General features: G+C 37.3%; 1 protein-coding gene across 1 annotated transcript in view; it reads left to right on the top strand.

Annotated features, from left to right (window-relative positions):
* The first annotated feature begins 622 nt into the window (after nucleotides 1–622).
* ERO1A (endoplasmic reticulum oxidoreductase 1 alpha) overlaps nucleotides 623–17,454 on the top strand; it is a 137,576-nt gene continuing 120,744 nt past the window's right edge. Inside the window, exon 1 of the mRNA XM_053697614.1 lies at nucleotides 623–748. Coding sequence (XP_053553589.1) covers nucleotides 626–748 — 123 coding nt within the window. The 5' untranslated portion in view covers nucleotides 623–625. The remainder of the gene's footprint in view (nucleotides 749–17,454) is intronic.

The raw sequence follows: 17,454 nt of genomic DNA on the forward strand, positions 1-17,454 counted from the left end.
AGTGTACCATGCACCAGCATTCACACACCCCACCTTCTCAAAGAGTCTGCATTGTTTTTTTTATGGCACAAATTACTTATATATTGATGCAATAGACCACCACCAGCTCTTTGAGCAACTTTCAATATTGAAGCTTTAGTCACATGTAGCATACGTGTGTATGCCTCTGAAGCAGTAATACAGAATTGTGGAAGTACCGTATATTGTAAAAAAGAAAGTGACTATTTTAAACTTTACTATTCATGCACTTTTCCATTTTTACGTTTCTGTCCCTTTAACTAATAGCAATAACTATTTGTTTATAGAAACTATACTAGTGAAACATTTGGAAGACAATGTAATTTACACAATTTATACCTTGCTAGCAAACAATAAATACAGTCACATACTTTTTTATTATTTAATATGGTTTAAAAAGCACATTTAGTATTTTTAACGATTTTAACAGAATATAACATCGTTTTTACTCCACATCTCAAGACACAATAATAATATAGAGAGGGGCGTGGTGTAAATGTGCATATAGACACGTTCTTTAATACTTGTTCTGACTCATCTATTACACCCGGCTCCACCCCCTTATTCCGGGTAGTGTGTTCCGGGAGACACGGGACAGCTGTGATTGATGCTTCTGTTTAGGATGGGGACGGTACGGACCTGTCCTGTGCTCCTACTGTGCCTAGTCCTGTGCCGAGTAGCCCTTCTGCTTCATGAGCCCGGTTCTGCTGCAGAGCGGTGCTTCTGCCAGGTGAGATCTGTGGTTAATCACTGCCTGTGCTTCATTAAATAAAACTTCTATACTAATCACTGAACATATCCCTGTACCTAATTAAAGAAAATATATATATAATATAATGTAATTGTACAGCGCAGCCAGAAGACAAACTACAATTTGTGTTTGTTATACCAAATTATAATTTTATGTGACACTATAGAGTTAATAAGTGTATCCTGCTTGTCTTTTTTTTTGTTAGCAATATTTTGTATAGTAAAAATTAGTTCTTAGCCCCTAGGTTGCTAAAGCAGCAATTAGTTCAAATAAATATATACATTTATTCTATAACCTTCACTCATTCTAAAGACTCCTCATTCTAATGACACAGTAATTGATTATTTCTTATGCTAATGACCACAAGCTATGCTAAAGATACACTCCAGTTAAAAGAGTACATTTGTTATTAGGATTAAATCTTCAAGATGCATTATCTTCATGAGTTATATGGGTTACCTGTTCTTTTATTTACATAGTTAAAACTGCTGGTGGCTCATTATTTGTCTTTTTTTTTTTCTCTATGATTTATTTTTTCCTCTTATAATAACCCTTAGGAAAATATGACAATTGTACCGCAGACTCTTAGTGGTTGTTGATACAGAGTTGGAACAGGTGATATTGCTTTATGTCTAGTGCTTTACACTTTATAGTAAAACTATTTAATGATATATGGCAGCTATACCTGTGCAGGAACAAAATAGAGGTTTGGATGAATTCCCATTACCTATGTTGTCCTAATATACAGATAATTAACATTTGTTGAAAAAAATCTATTGTAATCTTCTAGAAATGCTGCCTTCTAAGGTTGTATGTTTGCCCTGTAGCCAACAATGTGATTGTGCCAATGTGTTAAATCTTTATTAATTTGCAAAATAAACATTGCTATATACATTTATTTGTTATCCTTGCTTTTGCTATACAACTATTAACAGTGGTCTTGTATTGTAATGTTTAGTGAGGCTGCTAAATTCTGCAACCTAATTATGTTTTAGTTTACTTACATGGTTACATACTACACAGTGACTGTTTAGAAGAATATACAAATTAATTTACAGCTAAACTTAATTGGCCACAATCAGGGGAGATAAGATATACATGCTGATCATTTTGAATTTACTGCTAAAAGAAAGGGATGTGACACGGTTCCCCTTTAGTACAAACAAATATGTTAAAGGGACAGTCAACACCAGAATTTTAGTGGTTTTAAAAGATAGATAATCCCTTTATTACCCATTCCCCAGTTTTGCATAACCAACACAGTTGTATTAATACACTTTTTTTTTTTTTACCACTCTGATTAACTTGTATCTAAGCATCATCTGACAGCCCCCTGATCAAATGACCTTTTATTTATTATCTATTGACATTCATTTTAGCCAATTAGTGCAGTGTCTGCCACAAGCCATGGGCATGATCACAATGGTATCTATATGGCTCACATGAACTAGCTCTCCCCTGTTGTGAAAAGCAAAAAAAAAAAAATTTGATAAGAGGCGGCCTTCAAGGGCTTAGAAATTAGCATATGAGCCTTCCTAGGTTTAGCTTTCAACTAAGAATACCAAAATAACAAAGCAAAATTGGTGATAAAAGTAAATTGGACAGTAGTTTAAAATTACATGCTCTATTTGAAACATGAAAGTTTTTTTGGACTTGACTGTCCCTTTAAAGTAAACATAAAAAGAAGCTGATTGTGTTAAAACCCCCCAAAAAACAACAACCAGTTTTTCTTGCTAAATATGCACATATAAATTCTCAGTGTTGCCACTGCCTGCATTCAGATAACATAGCTACCATTACAGATCTTAAGTTCTACTGTTACATGATTTTTACAGCAAAAGTCCTCTTGAGTATGGGCAGTAAACTGACTGCAGATAGAGCAGGTGTCTCTTAGCAACACTTACAATTAAATGCTGCTCCTTTCTCTTCCTGTAGAGACAAAGGAATACACATATTGCACTCACAGAAAAAATGAGTATTGCAAAATTTAAGGGATAGTAAACGCCAAAAATGTTTTTGTTTAAAAAAGATAGATAATCCCCTTTATTTACCATACCCCAGTTTTGCATAACCAACACTGTTTTAGACATACTTTTTACCTCTGTAATTACCTTGTAATTACCTTGTATCTAAGCTTCTGCTGACTTTCAGGCAATTAGTGCTGACTCTTAACTAATTTCACGTGCATGAGCACAGTGTTATCTATATGAAACACATGAACTAACGCCCTCTAGCTGTGGAAAAACTGTCAAATGCAGAGGCGGCCTTCAATGGCTTAGAAATTAGCATATGAGCTTACCTAGGTTTAGCTTTCAACTAAGAATAACAAGAGAACAAAGCAAATTTGTTTAAAATGACATGCCCTATCTGAATCATGAAAGTTTTTAATTTGGACTTTACTATCCCTTTAACTTTTAATGGAGATATTGGAAATTAAAAATGAACTTCCGGTGGGTGGGCAAAGAGCTCAACTTCAGAGCTCCGTGCGGCTCTCCGATTCTATAGGGGAATCTGATAGTTAATTCCTGCCAAAGCATACAAATCCTTGACAGGGAACGTGTCAGGACCTAAGCTTAGCTGGAGATAGCCAGCTCTTCCCCCACCGAAGAGTATTTAGCACAGAAAAGTGCAGAATTGAAAACTCCTGTATTATCCCCGCGGCCATATTGGCCTTTTCGTAGTGAGACAGGAGCGGAGCACACTCAGTAACCTCTGAGAACCGAGGTTGACTTGATTGCGGTTACTTTATCGTAGTGCCTCACACCATCTACACTCCTCCTGGCACTTGCAGGAGATTTGACAAGATTCTCGGCACGCCGGGTTGGCGTGAAGAAACTTACTACTGCAGCTACCAGACCGTGGACGTCCCAGCTGCAGAGACAAGCCAGTGGAGACCAGACCAGATCTTTGGCAACACTGCTGCGACACAGCTGTCTACTAGTCGGGTGGATGATAGCTGAACACCTTCTTGGTCTCTGCAACCAGGGATAACAGGGCGTGAAAAGGACGGGGCCATCTTGGCGATTTGCCAACACAGCCCTCTTCTCTGCCTGGACTGGTGCTTCTGTAGCACTGGAACTAAACTGCACAGGACTGCATTACAGGAACATCAAACAAGGCTTCACTGTGAGACCACAGTTCTAGTAAAGTAAGGCTCACTTTGATTGAACACTCACACAAAAACACCACAGAGGTACATACCTCAGAAAGGAACATTAATTATTTCATACAAAGTCTAACACATGAAGAGTCTTGGGAGTATTGATGCACACTATTAGAGGCACTAACTTTATTGCAACTTATGAAAAACTGAGAACACCTATATGTTGACACAGGGATTATATAACCCTATTTTGCAGCACCATCTTCTAGAACAGCGTGACATGGCATAGGATCTCACTGTTGCTTTATTCTTGGTTAAACAGATAAACCCTGAGTGCAGTGTCCACCACCCACAGCGGAGTCCTCCTTCCCAAGTGTGATTGGCAGCTCCTTAGGACTACACTGAGGTTACTGCCATGAATCTTGTGGCTGTATATGCGGCATAATATCCTACTTGACACGGATCCTTACAATACTACAATAATCCTTGTCTTCGCGAACACGTGGCTGATAGATATTTAAAGCCCATTAGAAAACATTGTAGCACATAAACTGCATTGTTTATTCCAAGTAAGGCAGTGGTATGCTTAGTTAACTACCGTATTTTTCACACCATAAGACTCACCTAGTTTTAAGAGGAGGAAAACAAGAAAAACAATTCTGAATCAAATGGTGTAGTAAACTATTTAATAAACTATAACAGAATAATAGAACAGCAGTCAACAGTGGAATAAAGAACCATCATCAGTGTCATTAACAAATGAAGAGACTTTAAGGTTTCGAGTACTCTTCTAGTCTGTGTACCCCAAGAACTTTGAATCGCTAGAGTCAGAATTTAAGAAGCTCAGATCACAAACGTGAAGTCCTTCCAAGAAATGCCGGCTCCGGCCTCCGAACCTCTCCTCAGAAACCCCCACCAGTGCTGCCACCATTCCTACCTGCTCGGATGTTCCTCAATCGTCGACTGTCTTCTGTGGGCGGGCTCAGTCACAACCTCACATGGCTCAGATGGATGGTGGTGCTGCTGCTGCAGACAGTGTGTGAGCCTGTGTCACGACTCGCGTGGAGATGTCAGGCAGCCGCGTCTCATCCCACAAGCTTTCTCCCTCTCAGTCTCAGAGTGAGTGACGTCAGGACTCAGTCAGCCACTGGCAGCGATAGGCAGTGCAGCAGCTGAGCAAGGCAAGTGAGCTCAGCCTCGTCACGCTCCAGTCCTCCACTCTGACTCTGACAACAGACCACCACGGTGCCTGCATTAAAGTTTTTAAAAGCAATATTAGCCTGGGCGGGCAGCTGGGCCTGCCAGCCAGGTCACTGTGCGGTGTTACTCCGGAATCTTGGAATTAGTAAAATAAGTTTAGTTGCAAGCAAGATCAAAATTAAATACAAATTTAATTTTTTTATCATAGGCAGTCGGCACCGCTCTCAGCGCACCCCTGCTGGTGCGCCCTAAGGGTGCTGCCTATACTGCCTACTACAAAACGCCGGCCCTGATCACATTCGCTCCATAAGATGCACAGACATTTGCCCTTACTTTTGAGGGGGGGGAAAAGTGTGTCTTATGGAGCGAAAAATACGGGTAAATTGTGAGCATGACCCTAGTTGTATTTTAACAAATGTATCTGAATGTTAATATGAAAACCTTGCACACATGCCATATACAGATTGTGGTTTGGTATTTTTATTCCGTGTGTAGAAAGTACTTGAGGGATGTATACTATCCTCTTTACTATTACTTTTTCTCAGAACAGTGCTTCATCACACGTTGCATGAATTGCTATAAGTCCTTTTATCTTTTATGGATAAATTCCTAGAACCCTCTAAAATATCCAGTAAAGGTAAATCTGGTGATGAGAAGCAAAAAAAAAACCAACAACCCGGACAGTTTAGCCAACTCCTCAAATAAGAATGAAGATGCTGTATCTGACCCTAAAGAATCCCATGCCATAGTGCAGCAACTAACCACTTTATTTATGCCTAAAATGGCTAATATTCAAAAAGGCTTGGATACTTTAGCTGGGGAGGTCAAGTAAATAACCACATGCTTCAATGAAGTGGAGGAGAGGGTATCAGAACTAGAGGACTTCAATGTTGCGCACACTAAAAAAGTAGAGGATTTAACACATCCGAATCAGCTGCTGCATCAACGCCTAGAGGATCTGGAAAACAGATTGAGGCGGAACAATGTACGTCTGGTGGGCTTACCTGAATCTGAACTTTACTTGGTATAGCTACAGGTACCCTTAGAGGCAGTGTGGAAAGAGCACATAGGGTTGGGCCAGAGAGACAAAACACCAGAGAGGGACTTCCTCCTAGGCACGAGATTACATTTTTGCATTTTCAGGTGAAGGTTCCAGTGCTGAGGGCCTATCGCAGACTCCCCTCTTTAATGTTTGAAAATGCCAAACTCCTACATTTCCAGGATTATTCTGCGGAGTTGATGAGGAAACGGAGGAAGTTCTCTGCAATTTGCCCCACCTTGAACAGAGGGGAGAAAAGTGTACTTACTATGTCCTGCCAGGTTAAAACTGATGACTGCCAATGGCTTCACATTTTTTGACTCCTCCTTTTAGAGGTTCAAGACTTCCTGAGGATGACTCAATCACGATCAGACAACCCTCCTAATGAAGCAATGCATATTGATCCTGATTGAAAAAATGTGCGGCCCTTTTGATGATGTGTTACTCTTTATATATTTAATATTTTTTAATCTGTGGTTTTTGATATTTGGGCACGAATTGAGGCTGCCTATGGTGCAGCTGCCTCCTTCCATAGTAGGTGCCTTAATGTTGAAAACATGGCACGATTATACTTTGAGTATGATCTTCACTACCATTCTTTTTACCATGTTGCTGTTGACTGCTTTGTCTGTATCATTGTTGACGATATATATTGCTTTACATAAGAACTTATGCTGGTTTTTGTACTGTTTGCCCCTTTGGAAAGTGCACCACTCATTCCTCTTAACCTACCATTTATAGTCCTTGTAATGCAACAGCTGCTGAAAACCAGATAGTGCACGTGAAGACTGTGGAAACTGCCTGTTCCACCTTTATCATCCACCAAAGTATATATGTCCACAGCACTATTATTCAAATATAAAAGTATTTATTTGACAAAAAAAAGCAAGCAGCGTTTTGTGATAATGATCACTTAATCCTGCTATCAAATCATGATTAAATGATATTTATCATGAAACATTGCGTCTTTTTGTCAAAGACTTTTTATATTTGAATAAAAGTGCTGTGGACATATATACTTTGGTGGACCCTACCATTTATCCCATACTTTATTACAATCCTCAATAACAGATTGCCCCTGTAGCACCCACTATATTTACACTCCCATACTATAAATGCTGGAACTACAGCCTACACATGTTACTGTTTTGCTTCATTGCACTAGTTGTGTCTAATGCACTTTATCTGCTATATTCACCAGTGAAACAGCATTTATTGCTTTACTGCTCTACCATATATTACACCCTTTTGCTACATTTGGGGACTTCTCATACTTCATTCAGTCCCTCTTATCCTAAATTTACTCATAGCCTTGATACTTACCCTATCCATAATTGCCCTAAAGCTGAACGTCTTACAAGAAAGCACCTGGTGCACAAATTGTTTTACAAACTTCAATAATAATTTAAAGTGAATACCTGTGTCAATATGGTATACTGACAAGTTTAATATTTTTACTACAGCTGTTGTTACTTATCAATATGAATGTTCTTGTTATTGGGATTAGATTTTTGCCACTGTGCATACCAAAACGTTTTTACCTATTACCAAACTCCTTTCAGCACAGCACAGCCTCCCATACCATTGAATACTCTCAAGAGTCTTTTTGTCCTTATTTAGGGAATGTACTACAACTTGGAAATTTCATTAGTTTACACACACATATCCTCATGGAATATTACTGCTGACTGTATGTATGTATGTATGTATGTATGTATGTATTCCGAGGCTAAAAGTGGTATGCCTTGAAAGTGTTCCGTTATGTTACTTTTATCCAATGTGTTACTGCAGACTAGTAACGTCCAGTAGATTCCACATTTGCAATGGTGTATAAGGCATCATAAGGAAAAGTCACAAAGTAGTATAAGCTGATACTTATCTAGTCTCCACTGTAGCCGAAGAGAACCGAAAGTAACTGGCGTTGAAAAGTGTCAAGCCTTTTGAGGATAAGTTATCTGGACCGCTCCGTGTGTGTAACAGGTGTGGACAACCTCCGCCGATGTTCATGGTCAGGTGAGAAACCCGTCAGTGGGAAATGGCCGCATCCAAGCCACATGCCGTCCTCGGTGGGTGTTCCACCTACTCTGACGTCAGAGGTATGCGCTGCACAGTCAGCACCTGATGACAAGATCCCAGTGAGAAAGTCTAGACAGCTCCTTCAAATGGCAGGGCTTAAGTCCACAGACTACCACAAGTGTTATCCCCTCCGCTGTATGTAATAGAAGTATATCCCAGACGGGAAAAAGAATGGCAGATCAGGAGACAAAAAACTTGATCAAAGGTAGAATTTATTCAGCAAAGTTGCCAAAGTACAGGTGAAATAGCAAATGGACACCTGACGCGTTTTGCGCATGCACAAATGCGCTTCATCAGAGGCTGAACATTCTCGGTGCAGGGGAACCTATAAATGATCAAGCAGCCAATCAGTGCTAAGAGAAATTGCTTGATATAAAGCACATAAATCGGATAGCTAGAGAGTAAGCTGCCTGTTCATGTATAGGACCATGCAACTTATATTCATATTCAATAATAATGCAATAACCACAATACATAAAAAGCAAAAAAGACCATAAAGGTGTAAAAAAAACATATATAATATAAATCTAATGTATAATCCTAAACTTAATAGAACAAAATTAATAATAAAAAACCCTACAAAATAGGATAATTAAAAAAAAATACATATTCCAGAAGAAAAGAGAAGATTTAAATTTTTTTTTAATTAATTTCATTGTGTATATCCATGGAAAATAAATAAGGAAAAATCCAATAAGAAATAAATAAAAAATAAATAAATGGAGGAACTTAATCAGGGTAAAAAATGTCAATATATATAAAAATAGAGGGCCACAGATAATCATCCAAACTATTTTTTATATGTGCATATATAAAAACCCAGTAAATTATGTAGTTTTTGTCATCAGAGTACACAATAATCATCAGGTCTACATGAGGCACAACCCTAAACAAATTGATTAGTCAATAAATACATATACCAGTGATGTTCCACCGGCTATTGTGCCAGATATAAACCTCATGAACAATGTCTATTTAGAGATCATTGCGATACCACACAAACTTTAAAGTTAAACGTACAATTGACACTACAGTACCCTTCAAAATACTTATAAGCATTATAAACATTCAAAATTGATGCTAATTAATATGAATACATATTATTCAAGGAAGAGGAAAAAAAGGCTTATAGGAAACCTCAAAAAGAGAAACAATATTACCACTAAAGGTGGGCAACTTTAGGGGGGATTACATAAATATATATGCATATAAATGTACACATACATGGAGGGGGAGAGAAAGAGAGAATCATTCATTCAATAAATAGATCTACATACATTCAATAAATAGATCTACATACATTCCATAAATAGATCTACATACATTCCATAAATAGATCTACATACATTCTTTTATTTATACCTTCTGGAGCCCTGGTATGCAGTTTTACTATTCAAAAAATTTCTTTTTTTTCCGAAGGATCGTCTGTCACTGTTTGGAATATGTTGTTGTTTTTTTTAAATTATCCTGTTTTGTAGGTTTTTTTTATTATTAATTTTGTTCTATTAAGTTTAGGATTATCCATTAGATTTATATTATATTATGCTATATATGTTTTTTACACCTTTATGGTCTTTTTTTGCTTTTTATGTATTGTGGTTATTATTGCATTATTATTATTGAATATGAATATAGGTTGCATGAACCTATACATGAACAGGCAGCTTACTCTCTAGTTATCTGATTTATGTGCTTTATATCAATCAATTTCTCTTAGCACTGATTGGCTGCTTGATCATTTATAGGTTTCCCTGCACTGAGAATGTTCAGCCTCTGATGAAGCGCATGTGTGAAACGTGTCAGGTGTCCATTTGTTATTTCACCTGTACTTTGGCAACTTTGCTGAATAAATTCTACCTTTTGATCAAGTTTTTTCGTCTCCGGATCTGCCATTCTTTTTCCCGTCTGGGATATTATATATATATTTATATTAAACTTTTTCCAGCACTACACATTAAGTCTCAATTGTAAAATTGAAACAATGAATCTGTGAATCGCTTAAAGCTAGACTCACACACGGTTATCAAGATGCAACTAATTTATTAAAGAAAACATATAATAAGTCATAAACAATAAAATATGTGCAATATAACAAAACGCTTGATACAATTCAGCAGCTAATAATAAGCATGCTATGCATTCGTTACCCCACACACAGAAACAAGAGCTCTTATTAATAAAGCTAGCAGCAGTGCGTCCACTGACAAAAGCACAATAGTCAGATATTGATAAATAATTCCACTGAAGCAATATCAAAGCTGTAGAGTTAGCTGCGCTTAAGCTGTATTAGTATGCCATGCACTGATGTAACAATAAATCACCTCTTGTAAGTCTGTGCTTTACCGGTCATACGGTGCAATGTAGGTGGTATAGAGCAATTCAAGTGGCGTCATATAACACTACCGGGGCTATTAAATATATACAAAGTCCCTGAATAAAAGTCCCCACCACTCTCACTCAGAATCACGAGCAAGCTGAACTATTGCCAGAGGGGCCGAGTGTATCACTCTGCAGGGATTAGAGAGCGTTGATTCCTCACAGGTATGCGCTGAACCATAAAGCGCTAAGCCACATCATACAGCTTGTTTACCTGAAATCCGGTTCTTCACCCCTGTGTTAATTACAGACAACCACCGCTCACCACATCATCCATGGATCACTTCCTCCAATACAGGCAAGGTCCGGTCAGCGGTAACTTCTATATTCACAAAATATATGCTGTAATTCCAAACAGCATGGAAGTCGGCAGCAAGCCGAGTAAACTGTTGTGCTACACGTGTTTCACCCTACATAGACAAGGGCTTTCTCAAGCTGAATGAATATCCGGTATAGGATTGCAGCTGCTATTTAACATAGACCCACAGGTGAAATAAAACAAATATAATTTGCACATAGTTTTAACACATAAGGAGTTGCTGCATTGGTCTAACATAATAAACCATATAACCACTGAATTTAATTTGACAACCGTGATATGGCATAAAATATAATAGCAATATAAGTAAAACAATAAATGTTACAAATAACTTTTAGAATGATCAATTACAAGTGTGTGTGTGTATATATGTGTGTGTGTATATATATATATATATATATTACTAACTCTCTAGGCAGAAATCAAAACATAATAATTCAGCTATAGATGAATACGCTATTTACACAATAAACAGATCCATAGCATTTAATTACTAAATCTAAATTTAATTTTAAAAATGCCTAATAGAGGTAAAGTAATAATATCTTAAAGGTGTATATATACCATCAATGTTAGCATCATGGATGACAGGAATAACCTAAGGCGGATAGGATAACTAGGACAACTATGAATAATATATACAGATAAATCCATATTTTCCAAACCAATATCTGGGTTATAGAGAGAGATTATATAATATAATATCAAATACTTAAAGGTATATACATCCCATTTCTGATAATCCAGAATATTCAGAGAATTTCTCACTATGGTAGGATAGTCTATTTGAATAAGAAGGATATATGACCATTGTCACTTGCAATATTAATTGCTAAGAAATGGAGCAAAATGTAATTCTTCATTAAGGCCATTTGGTTGCATAGAGTGTAGGTTGTATATCCATTTACATTCAGATTTCAACAGCATGTTGTCCCAATCACCACCCCTCTCACTAATGTCTATTAGTTCGAGGCCCATGAATTTTAGGTCATGAACACTACTTTGGTGCATGTCAGAGAAGTGTCTTGCAACACCACTATCTTTGATTTTTTTCATTCAATATGTCCCTCCTGTGCTCCTTCATACGTTCTCTAAATTCACGATAGGTTTTGCCCACGTAAAATCTCGGACAAGAGCAAAAAGCAGCATAGACGACTCCTTCACTGCGGCAAGTAATATGGCCCTTGACTTAATGTGGGTAACCCCTACTGTCAATTAAGATCTGGCCCTTATTAATATGTTTGCACATTTTACATTTACCGCATTTGTAACACCCATCCTTTTTCTGTTGTCTATCTAGCCAATTATTTTTACCCTTGAAGTGGCTATGGACTAATTAATTTATCTTGAATTGAGGGTGCTCGTCTAGCTGTCCATCAGGGGAAAATCCCCAACAATTTTGCGAATATCTGGATCAACAATCAAAATATCCCAGTGTTTATTCAGAATTTTTCTAAGTTCACTTCATTCTGAATTAAATGTACTAATTAATCTTACTGCGGTATTAGTTTGTTTCTCCACATTGTCATACAGTATTTTGTCACGTGTAATGTCTCTTGCTCTATGATAACCTTTTTTAATAATTTTATTCTGATATCCCCTAGCTTTGAATCTCAATTTGAGATCATCTGCATATTTTTTGAAGGATTCCTCAGTAGAGCAATTTCTTTTTTGCCTCAAATACTGGCCAATAGGGATAGAGTTTATTTGATGTTGAGGGTGATGAGAAGAGGCATCAAGGAGTGTATTTGCTGAGGTGCTTTTCCTGTATGTTTCTGTTATTAGTCTGTTATCGCTTTTGGTAATATTTAAGTCCAAGAAGGATAAGGACTCCAAACTCCATTCATACGTGAATTTGAGGTTCCAATCATTAGTGTTCAGCTCTTCCATAAATCTGACCAAGTCATCTGATGTGCCCTCCCATAATAGGAGGACATCATCGATGAAACAGACCCATAATAGGATCATTTTGTCATACTCAGTGGTTATATCCAGTATTTTTTCATGTTCCCATCTTCCTAGATACAAACAGGCATATGTAGGGGCACAGCATGCACCAATTGCTGTGCCCCTAATCTGTCTGTAAAATTTCCCGTCAAATTTAAAGTAGTTTCTGTTGAGTACAAAGCTCAAAAGATCCACCACTTAGTTAGTATGATCATTAAACTTAGGGCCTCTTTGGTGTATGATGTCTTTAATTGTTTCAATGCCTTTAGTATGAGGTATTGAGGAGTAAAGTACTATTTACAATTTTTTTTCTGGGTAGGAATACCCTTTATTCACCGTGCTGATCAGGGGTATTATTACTTTGAATCTGTGATTACCTTTTTGCTACACTCTATAGGCATATTATTATGGCATCTATTGATGAGAATGAATGGGAATTTAATTTGGCGGAAACATTTGCTTTAGAGGCATCTAAAGAGACAGTGGCTGTAGTAGGGAAAAATATCTTTCAGGACTACAAATCTTACAAAAATAATTTGATCAAACAACTTAAAATCAAATGGGAAATTAGTAGCCTTAAAAGATATATAGACAATGAGATGATACCACGAGGCTTGAGACTAAGAAAAAACCCAGGGGTAAACTTAAATCAACCTTTGACCTCAGATTTCAAGGAGGATTGGGAAAAATGCTTAACTGAGTGTTCTCTGAAATTGATGAAATTAATTATTAAAGAAACAGAGGCTAAACAAGATAAAATTGATAAAGAAGTCCAAGAATCCCAGGCTGATTTCATCAAATGGGAATCAAATGATCAGTATATTAAACTTAGTGAGGAGATTAGGATTGAATTTAGAAAATTACAGGATGAAATTAAATCTAGGAAGAGGAGGAAGTTTTTGAGGGATCTTTTGGACTATAAAGAGGGTGTTGTTTATGATTATGCAGGACAGAAATCTGGTACTTCTGACTCGGATAAATCAGGTTCAGAAACTGAGACTAGCAAATCACCAAGACGCAATAGTGGTAGAAGAAGGTGCAATTTTTTTAGGCAACAGGAGAATAACAGACCAAAAAAAGGAGGGGGGAGGGAGGAAACATAGAAAATACTGGCCAAAAACCCACTACATATGCCCTGAGGAGCCAACAGGGCAACAAAACCCCAAAATTATACTATCCAATAAACAGGGACTTGAGATAGTAAATTTGTCTAATAAAACCCTAAACCAATCACATATTGATGTACTTAGTAAGGGCCTTTCATTCTGTCCAAATAACAAATTAGATAGATTTACTGCATGTAAAGACCTCAATTTATTTGCTAGAAAAATTGTACTAAGCAAAATTAATTTGGGCAAAACTATGGCTACTAACCTTGATATGCATTATAGAATAGCCTTAGATACTCTTGAGACCCTATCTGATGAAACAAGTGAAGGAGAAGATATTAGAGGCATTGGCTTCAGTGATTTAAGACCTAAATCCTCTTACTATCCGTCACTCTCTATGGTACCCAGTGTTATGACTTTTGTAAAATTAGTGGAGAAAGACTTACAGATACTTTCAACTAATAAAAATAGAAGACCCCATTTGACAAAAGAACAACAATGGGCATTAAATGATCTTATTTCAGACCAAACCATAGAGGTGAAGCCATCAGATAAGGGTGGGAATGTTGTATTGCTTAACAAACAGGACTATCCTCTTGAATGTATTAGACAATTGAACAATACTTCACAATACGAAAAACTTAAAAATAACCCAACTTATATCTATAAAGAGGAACGTGACAAAATCCTTGACAAAGCATTGATAGATGGATTGATTAATAAAAAGGAACTATCCTACATGCAGGTCAGATTCCCAGTCACCCCAACATTTTATACAACACCTAAAATACATAAACAGAAAATACCCCCACCGGGCAGACCAATAGTGTCAGGCCTGGGGGGACTAACTGAAGGAGTAACTAAATACCTTGACTGGTGCTTACGCCCCTACCTCACATCCCTACCCTCCTATGTGAAGGACACGACTGAAGTTTTAAAAAACTGTATGGTGTGACTTTAACACCAGAAACTTTACTGGTGTCTATTGATGTAGAAGCACTTTACTCCTCAATACCTCATACTAAAGGCATTGAAACAATTAAAGACATCCTACACCAAAGAGGCCCTAAGTTTAATGATCATACTAACTTAGTGGTGGATCTTTTGAGCTTTATACTCGACAGAAACTACTTTAAATTTGATGGGAAATTTTACAGACAGATTAGGGGCACAGCAATTGGTGCATGCTGTGCCCCTACATATGCCTGTTTGTATCTAGGAATATGGGAACATGAAAAAATACTGGATATAACCACTGAGTATGACCAAATGATCCTATTATGGGTCCGTTTCATCGATGATGTCCTCCTATTATGGGAGGGCACATCAGATGACTTGGTCAGATTTATGGAAGAGCTGAACACTGATTGGAACCTCAAATTCATGTATGAATGGAGTTTGGAGTCCTTATCCTTCTTGAACTTAAATATTACCAAAAGCGATAACAGACTAATAACAGAAACATACAGGAAAAGCACCTCAGCAAATACTCCTTGATGCCTCTTCTCATCACCCTCAACATCAAATAAACTCTATCCCTATTGGCCAGTATTTGAGGCAAAAAGAAATTGCTCTACTGAGGAATCCTTCAAAAAATATACAGATGATCTCAAATTGAGATTCAAAGCTGGGGGATATCAGAATAAAATTATTAATAAAGGTTATCATAGAGCAAGAGACATTACACGTGACAAAATACTGTATGACAATGTGGAGAAACAAACTAATACCGCAGTAAGATTAATTGGTACATTTAATTCAGAATGGAGTGAACTTAGAAAAATTCTGAATAAACACTGGGATATTTTGATTGTTGATCCAGATATTCACAAAATTGTTGGGGATTTTCCCCTGATGACAGCTAGACGAGCACCCTCAATTCAAGATAAATTAGTCCATAGCCACTTCAAGGGTAAAAATAATTGGCTAGATAGACAACAGAAAAAGGATGGGTGTTACAAATGCGGTAAATGTAAAATGTGCAAACATATTAATAAGGGCCAGATCTTAATTGACAGTAGGGGTTACCCACATTAAGTCAAGGGCCATATTACTTGCCGCAGTGAAGGAGTCGTCTATGCTGCTTTTTGCTCTTGTCCGAGATTTTACGTGGGCAAAACCTATCGTGAATTTAGAGAACGTATGAAGGAGCACAGGAGGGACATATTGAATGAAAAAAATCAAAGATAGTGGTTTTGCAAGACACTTCTCTGACATGCACCAAAGTAGTGTTCATGACCTAAAATTCATGGGCCTCGAACTAATAGACATTAGTGAGAGGGGTGGTGATTGGCACAACATGCTGTTGAAATCTGAATGTAAATGGATATACAACCTACACTCTATGCAACCAAATGGCCTTAATGAAGAATTACATTTTGCTCCATTTCTTGGCAATTAATATTGCAAGTGACAATGATCATATATCCTTCTTATTCAACTAGACTATCCTACCATAGTGAGAAATTCTCTGAATATTCTGGATTATCAGAAATGGGATGTATATACCTTTACGTATTTGATATTATATTATATATTTTATATAATCTCTCTCTATAACCCAGATATTGGTTTGGAAAATATGGATTTATCTGTATATATTATTCATAGTTGTCCTAGTTATCCTATCCGCCTTAGGTTATTCTTGTCATCCATGATGCTAACATTGATGGTATATATACCTTTAAGATATTATTACTTTACCTCTATTAGGCATTTAAAATTTAATTTTTGATTTAGATTTAGTAATTAAATGCTATGGATCTGTTTATTGTGTATATATACATACATCTGATGAAGCCCCGGTCTCTAACCTTGTGTGGGAGGGGCGAAACGCGTCCTGCAGAGACACTGGTGACGTAGAGCCTGGAGCAGGTGAATCAAACAGACCGCCAAACTTTCTCAAGATCTCCTTCACGGTAATGCGAGTGAAGAAGCCAGCTCACATCTCTCGATGAATTCAAGTGATTCGGGTATGTCCATGTATACTTGCCATCTTTTCAGTGGTGAGCGCAGACGGATATGAAGGTGAGATTAAGCGAGGATTAAGTCTTTCTTACCGCAACGACGACAAAGTTGTTAAGAGATCAAGTATCCAACACAACAGCATCTTTGTACATTTGTATCAGCTATCTGACACATTGCATGCAATTAGTGTTGAAAAGGTTACACTGTGAACAGATGAAAAAACAAGCAGCAATATTCTACACATACTGAAGTGGATACATAAGTTCTAAGTCTCAGCAAAGGTTGCAATTGTTACAAATGAACTGCTATTATTAGTAGGACTGTGATGTTTACAAAAGCGTGCAACTAGCACTCAGTGTCTGGGACTGGACATTATTATTCACAGATATTCAGTCACATCTTGTGAGTCTTTAACTGGGGCCCCGCTTGCTACATTTCATAACAGTAACCGGTTACTTGAGATTTTGATACTATGTGTGCCATCTAGTTATAAATTGTGCCTGTATGGGCAATTCTATATAGTACTATATTGGCATACTGCAGTATCAT

This window comes from Bombina bombina, chromosome 1 (assembly GCF_027579735.1).
Source record: "Bombina bombina isolate aBomBom1 chromosome 1, aBomBom1.pri, whole genome shotgun sequence".
NCBI lineage: Eukaryota > Metazoa > Chordata > Amphibia > Anura > Bombinatoridae > Bombina > Bombina bombina.